The 10,322-nt window shown below is 41.7% G+C and overlaps 1 protein-coding gene across 1 annotated transcript; it reads left to right on the forward strand.

Moving 5' to 3' along the window:
- The first annotated feature begins 933 nt into the window (after positions 1 to 933).
- LOC133912741 (fimbrin-2-like) lies at positions 934 to 8,076 on the forward strand. Its single transcript, XM_062355633.1, has 13 exons — positions 934 to 1,252; positions 1,358 to 1,884; positions 1,975 to 2,146; positions 2,850 to 2,888; positions 3,006 to 3,074; positions 3,178 to 3,294; positions 3,796 to 4,010; positions 4,746 to 4,901; positions 4,995 to 5,194; positions 5,672 to 5,832; positions 6,557 to 6,653; positions 7,009 to 7,100; positions 7,447 to 8,076. The coding sequence occupies exons 1-13, from the start codon at positions 1,166 to 1,168 to the stop codon at positions 7,618 to 7,620; spliced, it is 2,106 nt and encodes a 701-aa protein (XP_062211617.1). The 5' UTR covers positions 934 to 1,165; the 3' UTR covers positions 7,621 to 8,076.
- The last annotated feature ends 2,246 nt before the right edge of the window (positions 8,077 to 10,322 follow it).

Consider the following 10,322-nt stretch of genomic DNA (forward strand, 5'->3'; position numbering starts at 1 on the left):
GTTTATATATATATATATATATATATATATATATATATAGGACACCTATTCTATACTCCTAGGAGTATGTACTCCCACATGCAATATACCACCTAAACAAATACTTTATACTCTTTTATCATTTTTAGTATACTCTAATACTAATTCTAAGATACTCCAATGTGAGTTGTATGAAAAAAAAATTCAATGTTAGCCTTTCATTTTTGCTATATACTCTTTTTTATACATAAAAGAAGTATATACGCAAATTATGATAAAAATCATGGAATTTCATAAAAAATTTCGTGGGATTTGTATTGTAGTATCTTATAATTACTAATGAAGTATATTTAAAGTGATAAAGAAGTATAACACACGTATAAAAGTGGTATATGAGAGGTGGGAGTACATACACCCAGGAGTACATACTAGTTTTCCTATATATATATATATATATATATATATATATATATGATGAAGATGTGTTGTTAGAGAGACATGTCTCTCTTCAATAGACATAATAAAAAAAATTGAAATCTCTTCACCAACTATATACCCCCTAAATAAAAACACCTATTTACTAATTGATCGCTACTGAAATCAAATTCTAACACAATCATGAGTATGTGCAGCATCCCAGCCGGGGTGCCAGTAAACGAATTGCAGTTCATTGATGACCTGCTTGATCAGCAAATGATTATGCACCAGCTGGAGAAGGGGAGTGGCTACTGGGAACGGTGGCTGAAACAGCAACAGCTTTTCTCTCTCACAAATGCACTGGCCACCCGCGCTCCCCGGGACCGTAGTACAACCATACCATGCGTGGTGCCCCCGCCCGGCCCTCGTGCTCGTGCTGACTAGTCACTGCCACCCCACCCCAGCCCATACGGGCCCACCGAGCCAGTGAGATAGAGGAGCCGCACGAGATTTGAATCGGCAACTGGGTACGCGGAAAGCAAGCTTTCCGTTACGACCCACCCGGCCTCATCATCATCCCCTTCCCTTTCTTTCATTTTGAACCGACGCTCTCCGACCCGTCTCTCTCTCTCCCCCAAACCACCCCGCTCCCACTCCATACTGTCAAGAGAGGGAGAGCGAAGCGGCTGCCTCCACCTCCGCGTCCGCGCCCACTCCGATCCGCCCGCACACCTAACACCAGTCTACCGGGCACTGCCACACGCTCGAGATGGAGTTCCACGGGCTGGTGGTGGTGTCCGACCCCTACCTTCAACGCCGCTTCACGCAGGCCGACCTCCGCGCACTCCAGGCCCAGGTACCTCCTCCTCCTCGTGAGAGTTCTCTCCGACTGCGGTCGCCGCTGTGTCGGTACCGCACTGATCGAGTGATCTCAGGGTTTGTGTTTTTCGGTGCCTGGCAGTTCGCGGCGCTGCGGGACGCGTCACCCACCAGGAGGCTGCGGCTGCGGGACCTCCCCGCCGCCATCTCCTGCCTCCGAGGCGCCACCGTCGCTGTCAAGGGGGACGCCGAGAAGGAGAACAGCGCGCCGGAGCCGGGCACGGCCCCGGGCCCTGGGCTCACCGATGAGGAATGGGCCTCCGTGCTCAAGGCCGTAGCGCGCGCCGACGAGAAGCCGCACCAGGACGCCAGCTTCGAGCTCTTCCTCCGCGTTTACGCCGAGATGCAGCTGCGGCTCAAGGCGAGTGGCAGCGGGAGGAAGCCGGGCGCCGGCGCCTGCATCGCGCGCTCCTCGTCCTCCTCGGCCGTCGCGTTCCTCACGGCGGCCACCACCACTCTGCTACACACCATCAGCGAGTCCGAGAAGGCGTCCTACGTCGGACACATCAACGCCTACCTCGCGGAGGATCCCTTCCTCAAGGATGCACTCCCCATCGATCCGGTCACCGATCACCTCTTCCATATCACCAAGGACGGAGTTCTCCTGTGGTGCGTTCCTGAATCCAGATTGGGTTTGTGCTCTGGATCCAGTGGTTTTACTACAGTCTGATCTGGTTGTTTTTTTATTGTTTGGTTCAGCAAGCTCATCAACCTGGCCGTGCCGGGCACCATCGACGAGCGCGCCGTCAACACCAAGAGGGTGCTTAATCTGTGGGAGAAGAACGAGAACCATACGCTCTGCCTCAACTCCGCCAAGGCGATCGGCTGCACCGTCGTCAACATCGGCACACAGGACCTCGCCGAAGGGAGGGTAAGAATCTCCCCTGATTTCTCTGTGATCAGTGATCATCGCGTTGCATTTTTATGAGTTACGGCATGAGATTCGGAGTAAAGCTGTGAATGTTTCGCTTCGTTCCTTTTTAGCTGTGTACTTGGGCTCTTTCAGAGGTTACTGTGAGGACATAGTAGTGTGAAGTCCATGTGATGTGCAGGGCCATAAAGCATTATCACCTGTCTTCACGTTTTTTAGTTTCATTCCCGTACTTCAGGCTTGCTGGTGGTTGCCACTTGACCACCATGGCAAATCATCTATATGAAAGTTGGAGTGGTAACATAGGTTGGTTTGATTGTTCCTTTGCCTTTTTGTTGTGCCAGTAATTATGACTTCAAGATAGTTGAAATTTGCTTACAGCTTACCATGAAAGAATCAATCGTGCTGTGTTGATGCCACATTGATAATCTGGGTGCCACCAGAGGATTAGTGTCCTTGAAATCACCATTAGATTCTGCTTCAGGTTTCAGTAACATTTGGCTTATACCTTTCTGGAATGGTCATTGAAATTATGATATGTTTATGCCTGGATTCACTTCATTTTACATCCTCTACGATCAGATTTGAAATCTGGTTCTAGCATGCGTTGCGTTGCTTACAGTTCTCTTTCTATATGTTAAGGCATTCATGCAAGTCTCTTGGTGATCTTATTGAACGTTTTTTTTTTCCTATTTACTTGCAGCCTCATCTTGTCCTGGGCTTAATTTCTCAAATAATCAAGGCAAGTTCTTGTCTTCTGTTAGAGAGGAGCTACATTTGTCTATTTCTGTACATAGTGTTGTGTTTATTTCATGTAAAAAAACTGAATGTTCTAACATTTTGTCACAACAATGATCAGATACAACTGTTGGCAAATGTAAACCTGAAAAGCACACCTCAGTTGGTTGAATTAGTTGAGGACAGCAAGGTAGTTTGTAATTTTCCTTCATTCTTATACACTGTGAAGACTATTTTGGTATGTGCCATATGGGAAAATAACTCTCTGCCAACACCTTGATTGTTTATTGCAGGAGATGGAGGAGCTTATGAGCTTATCTCCTGAAAAAATTCTACTAAGGTGGATGAACTTTCAACTGAAGAAAGGAGGTTACCAGAGAACAGTAACGAACTTTTCATCAGATATAAAAGTATATTCATTTGATTTCCAGTCCAATCCGATCTTCTTTAGTTGTTATGAGAAAATATAATTGATTCAGTTAACATGACTGTACTTTAACTAGAAAACCCCAAAATGAAATTCTAAAATGCTGTGATATTTTCTATTTTTATTCAACTTGTTTGAAAACATTGTGCAATACACTTAATTATCCCACACAAAGATTATGTCTATCAGTAATCATCATCACTTCATGAACATTTTTCCCCTTCAAGATGATATTTCCATTTCTTGAAATTATTTTCTGTTCTATTAACAACATTGAGTGATAGAAGAGCTTGAACCTATATATCAATTTTGGTAGTTTCAACCACAGTCCAGTGTGAAGAATTTATGTTCTATTTACCTTTGTTACATGAAAAATTACAGGACAGTGTGGGCTTGAACCTATATATCAATTCTGGTAGTTTCAACCACAGTCCAGTGTGAAGAATTTATCTTCTATTTAACTTTGTTACATGAAAAATTACAGGACAGTGAGGCGTATGCTTGTCTGTTGAATGTCCTGGCACCTGAATGCAGTGTGAAACCATCCGCGATATCAGTAAAAGACCTCCTTCCTAGAGCAAGATTAATCCTTGAACATGCTGATAGGATGGGCTGCAAAAGATATCTAACCCCAAAAGACATAGTTGATGGTTTACCAAATCTAAATCTTGCCTTTGTGGCTCATATTTTCCAGAAAAGGTATGCATTGAAGTTATAAATTGTCAAATATGTAATGTTTCTATTAATGTTTTTATTAGGGACATTGAATATATTCAATAATGCTTAAAAACTGTGGTTATGGTGTGACAATTATTCATACTATAGTTTGATTTTGTGCTGTTGTTAACAATTGCTAGTTTGCTACTATCCTGCCTTATATACTGTAATAATCATTCAGAAAATAATATCTTATCAAAACTAGTTTTGTTATGGTGTTATGTTTCTTTCACCTCTTCACTCACTAATATCAATTGGTTGGGTGTCTCCCTAGGAAAATTCCCAACTCTGAAAGTTCTTTCAGTTCTGATTAAAAGCAATTTCGTTTTGCATGATTGACTTAAATTGGATGTAATCATGCTATAGTTGTGCCTCAAATTCTTTAGATACATTGTCTCTACCAGAAGTCAATTAGATGGCGTTCATATCCCAACAACTAGATACAGTGTATCGTTGAAAGGTCTATAGATATGGAGTTAATATCTCAACTGTATGAGCATATGATCGAACTATGTTTGCTTTGTATAAAAACAAATTCATGGTGTTTTTATTTTCAACGTTTATCAATGTTACACAGCTGTTTTAAGGGAAGCCTGATTACAAATGACTTGTGCTGACAGTAGATATGCATGCCATAAGCCTGCATGAGGAGCTGACATCAGTAGTAAACTATTTTTGTTTCCTAAATGTTTTGGCTTCATGGTCCTTTTATTGCAGAAATGGGTTGTCCAAACAAATGAAACAAGTTTCCTTTGTGGATGGACTCTCGGATGATGCTCAAGTCTCAAGGGAAGAAAGGTCATTCCGGCTATGGATTAACAGCCTTGGCATTTCTAGTTATATCAACAATGTGTTTGAAGACCTTAGAAATGGGTTGGCCATACTTCTGCTTCTCTTCATTCTCTTCATCTTAATCTGTAAAGATCACGCTGATTCTGTCTCTGATACATCATCCTTGAATGGTAGATGGGTACTCCTTGAGGTGATTGACAAGATTGCTCCTGGCTCTGTTAATTGGAAGATGGCAAATCGCCCACCAATAAAACTACCATTCAGGAAAGTAGAAAATTGCAATCAAGTTTTGAACATTGGAAAAGAACTAAAATTTTCCTTGGTGAATATTGCTGGAAATGATATTGTGCAAGGAAACAAGAAACTGATATTAGGTAAGTGGTATTTTAACCAATTACATAGAGTATATTTTCAGCCACATGGTATTCTGCAACGGATTATATGTACTTCTGATTTTGATAATAATTTGGAGGTGTACAAATGTGCATAAACTTGAACATAACAATTTACACCGGTGCTTATACAAGTTTATCACGTCTGCAAGCCTGTCAATTTACACATACACTTAATTAGATGCTTACAGATACACTCAAGTTACACTGATGTTTATACAAGTTTATCATGCCTTCAAGCCTGTCTGTATACACATACACTCAAAAAGTCTGTCCGTTTAGTGATGAGATTGACATTTGAAACTCTACGAAACCTGTCATAGGAAATGTGGAGTATAATCAATCTTTTGCTCAAGAATTTTTTATATGCCATGCCATTTGGTTTAGTATGTTTGCACATTGCAGTCTTTCTTGCAACTTTTGACTGGACCATATGATGATATGGCACATTTACTCCAGCTTTTCTGTGGCAATTGATGCGGTACAATATTCTTCAACTTCTGAAGAATCTTAGATTTCGGTCAAATGGAAAAGAGATCAGGGATAATGACATATTGGCATGGGCCAATAAAAAAGTAAAAGACTCTGGAAAGCACAACTCTCGCATGGAAAGTTTCAAGGTTTGTACCATTGAATATATTTCTTATTGTGCTTGTGCATCACTATTTGATAATATTGCATCATACACTCACTAGCAATTAAGTTGCTTAGTTGTTTGTTCTTTAGACTATTTGCTGCAATATTTCTTCAATATGTCATATCATATTAGTATATTATAACTTGTAGATAGTGAAATGGGCAATCATAATTTGAAACATATTTTAATCATAATTGATTAGTTATGTGCTTATCTAAGTGGTCATAAGGTGGAAAATTTTCTGGAACTACTTTGAAAAGCTTCAAGTTTTGCTTGATCTTAAAATCGTTTTCAACTAGAACACTTTTGTTCCTTTAAGTTAACTTCTATCCTAAACCATGATTATCACTTTTAGTCGGTTATCACTTTTGAAAAGCTTCAAGTTTTACTTGATCTTAAAATCGTTTTCAACTAGAACAATTTTGTTCCTTGAAGTTAACTTCTATCCTAAACAATGATTGTCACTTTAGTCAGTTATGTTCAATTCTAAGTACATTACAATGATATAACTTCTAACTATACTGCTGACCTTGAAGGTCCAGTATTTACGTAACTGCTGTTATTATCAGTACTATCAAGTACAAGAAGATACCAAAAAATGTATATAATGATTTCGTTTTGAAAGTTTCAACTACAATTCTCTATTGGCTTTTACTCAAATTTGCTACTTTGGGGTTCATGCATCAAACTGCATTTACTAATTACAGGATAGAAGCCTTTCAAATGGCACCTTTTTCCTTGACTTGCTGAGTGCTGTGGAGCCTCGAGTTGTGAATTGGAGCCTTGTAACCAAAGGGGAAAAAGGTTACATCTCTTATGACTCTGATGCTTCTGCAATTTTTTATTTTTCTTATATTCTCCTTCATTCAGTTTTCCCCTCACTTCTTATAATATGGAATTATGGATCTCCGTCTCTTCGTTAATGAATGCAAAGTCTTATATTTTATCTGAATTACATCCCATTACCGTACTCCTGGTATTCTGCTCTTCTAGCATATGAATAATGAAACAGCCTTCGTAGCCATTTTTGCTAGTTTTTGTAGCCACAATGTTATGTCAAATCACAAGATTGACTAGTAGGAGTGTACGGCATAATTTTCTTGTAGTGCATGTTTGTCTCACATGTTTTCTGAAAGTTTTTGCATTGTTTCTGTATTAGTTGAAGAGAAGCAAATGAATGCTTCATACATCATTTCGGTGGCTAGGAAGCTTGGTTGCTCCATCTTCTTGTTACCAGAAGATATATTGGAGGTAAGAAATTTGATTGAATAAATTTTATCTGCCATGTTCTTTCGTACAATTATGGTTGTTTCTCATGAATTGCATTTAGTAGCATCAACTAGATCGGTACCTTTTTTTTGGTCTAGTACAAGAGTCAGCTTTCTGCCTCGCAAAAAAGGAGAAAGATTCTGAAATATGTTCTCGAATATGTCATTTTGATTGGTGGCGACATTTACTTTCAGTTATACACTCAGGTCAGGTAGCGTACTAGCGTTATCCCAAACAGCCTCAGAATATCCCACAATAATGAACCCTATTTCTATTGTGATATCAACTTGTAACATCTGCAATATTATTTCTGTTCGATTGCTCTCAGGTGAACCAGAAGATGATGCTAACTCTGACAGCAAGCATCATGTACTGGTATTTGAAAAGGCCAACATCATATTCATTGGACAGTGAAAACGGGAGTTCATGTGAGACAAGCTCCACCTCAACTTCAGATGATTCTGCATCTGAATCATCGATCGATGACAGTGCAGGTAGATAGAAGTGCAGGATCATGAAGAGAAATGATTTGACTGGCTTTTTTTCAAAACTTGGATACTTCTCATCCCGGCGCAGCCATGGTTGTGTTCTTGATTCTTTGCTGTAATTTTAGGAGCAAATGCATTCAAGACCGAAGGGAAGGGAACGGTGAAGGGTTCTGAGTGTTTTATTTGTGAGGTTTTGTAGTGTGAGTTTGTTTGGATGAAAGATGTGTAACATCCTGTAAATATTGACACAGGTAGCCTATATCCGTAATATCATGTAGTGACAGTGGATTGTGCAAAATCCACGTAGTTTGGTTTGTTCTTGGGCATTTTTTCTTTGCAACATGTCAAGATACTAGTTGCAGTTTAGGGGCGTAGTTGGGTTGCAACATGTCAAGACTAGTTGGGTTGCAGTGTACGATAAATCAGTGTCCTAACTATGTTGTTAAGAGTTTTAGGAACATGTTTATTCAAAAGAAGAAAAATATTAGGAACATGTGACGTGTCACATAGTCTTATTTTTTACAAATCATTTTTGCAGTTCATTGACAGATTTTCTACAAATGGCTGATTAAAGTTGTGAGCTACAACAGTTTTACAGTCCGGGATATTACGTGCTCCCTCCATTCTCAAATGCATTTCATTCTAGCGCTTTAACGCCATCTCTGATGGCAACTAGAAGAGTTTTTTTTATTTTTATATTTTTTTGAGTTTAAATTTAAATAAATAGATTCCTGGCGAAAAGATTTGTAAAAGTAGGCGCCCACCGCCCTCTCAGAGGGCTGCAGCACTCTGGGAGGGCGGGTACGGGTGCTAACCGCCCCCTAAGAGGGCGGTAGGCCTAACCGCCCCCTCAGAGGGCGGCAAAAGAGGCTAACCGCCCTCTCAGGGGGCAGTTAGGCCCTGAGGGGGCGGTTAGGCCCTAGCAGTTAGGGGCTTTTTTCATGTAAAATTAATTTTTTTTTCATTTTATCCTATAAAAATGTATTATTTTTGTAATTGAAGAAAAAAAAAGAAGGGGTGTAAGAAAATTAAGAAATTAAATTTGGAGTAGGTTATGTAATAACGGGAGGAAAAAATCAGTAATTAGTAGTTGCAGCATTTTACGTGGGTATGGGGTGCGAACGAGGACAAACATAGTATTGAACACATGGTGAAAACATTACAATACACTGTAACCGCGATGACACGATGAGGAAACAAAGGTGACATGTACGGTTCGCACTAAGACCTTATTAGTGCGCCGATCCTAATCATAACATGCCTTAGGGAAGGAAAGTATGTCGGGTTACATTAGGTACTCTCTACTGCGTGCATCTAGGATACTTTCCCTTTCGAAGGGCATCGGGACCTGCCGCCTTAGCACGGCGGGCTCTCTCCCGCTTCCTTTCCCTCTCAGCCTCTCGAGCCTGAGCCACGGTACGGTCGTGCGCCGCCTTCCTCATGCGTTCTTCTTCCTCCCGCTTGAGACGAAGTTCCTCTTGCTGTTGCTCGTACTCCCGACGTGCATACGCTTCCCTTCTCCACCTCATGTTCATGTCGACCCACAGCTTCTGTGAGTCATTTTGCTCATTGTCGAGTCACTGAATAAAATCACAGAGCGGTGGAGGGGACTGAACAAATGGAACAAGATGAGCGGTTAGTAAAAGAGGGTGCGTAATCGGAAGAGATGAGGCGGACATCTGTTACCGTACCGGTCGATAACCAGTTGTTGCATTGCGAGGCTTGTCATACTCGTAGTTGGCACATATGAAGAAGCGTAGTCCATAGGTGTATGAGATGTCCTGCGACTCGCGGAGCTTACAAAGGTCACCACAGAAGCACATTGGTGGTTCGAGACTTTCAGGTACGGTAGTCCTCCAATGTTTCTTTAGTGGGCTTGATGGAGCTGAGGAAGACATTGCACTTGAGAGATATGAGAAATGAGCGATGCTTCTCCGTAAGGAGGTTTGGCTACTTATAGTTGGGGGAGGCAGGAGCATTGGATTCGCTCTTAAAGAAAGGAATTAGGGTATGGGCGTAGCTGGCGGGAGGAGCATCGGATTCCATCTTGAAGAATGGGACAGTTTTGTCGTTGCCCATGGTCAGAGATTCCACTTTTATTGGTACCCGTGTTGTCATTTACTGATTTGAAAAAGCTGGGTAGTGTTGTCACATCTTGTTTAAAGCCTGCGGCAGGAGGCATGTGTTGTCAAGTCATGGTTAAAGTTTAGTGATGTGGTCACTTGTTCATTGAACGTGTCTGAATATGAAATGCATTTACAAAATGCTAAGTCGACCATACAAAGTGAATGTGTCTTAATACATATGAGCACATCACAAAGCGAATACGCATATGTTAGTTACAAAAAATGTAAAGTGCTACTCATGCCTCCCTCGTTGCCGTCGTCCGTGCGCCCCATCGTGGTCCCGATGCCGCTGGTTAACCCTCACGTGACCCCTGGAGTAGGTGAGGGGGTCAGGTGGGCCGACGTGTCTGGTAGGCCTAGTAGGGACCACTGGTGTCGAGGGCTCATCGTGCGTGGGCTGGGTCCGAAGCGGTCCACTGGAAACCTGGGACCGCTGAAGGACGTCGTAGTCAGGTGTGCCCCCGAAGAAGTCACGGACGATGTCGTATGCGGTGTCGGGGCCAGCCTCATCCTCCTGACTAGGGTAGGAGGACTGTGAAGGCTCGGCAGGCGTCCATGTGTACTGGCTGGAGGGGCCTGTGAACAAATAA

Source organism: Phragmites australis, chromosome 1, assembly GCF_958298935.1.
Source record: "Phragmites australis chromosome 1, lpPhrAust1.1, whole genome shotgun sequence".
Lineage (NCBI taxonomy): Eukaryota > Viridiplantae > Streptophyta > Magnoliopsida > Poales > Poaceae > Phragmites > Phragmites australis.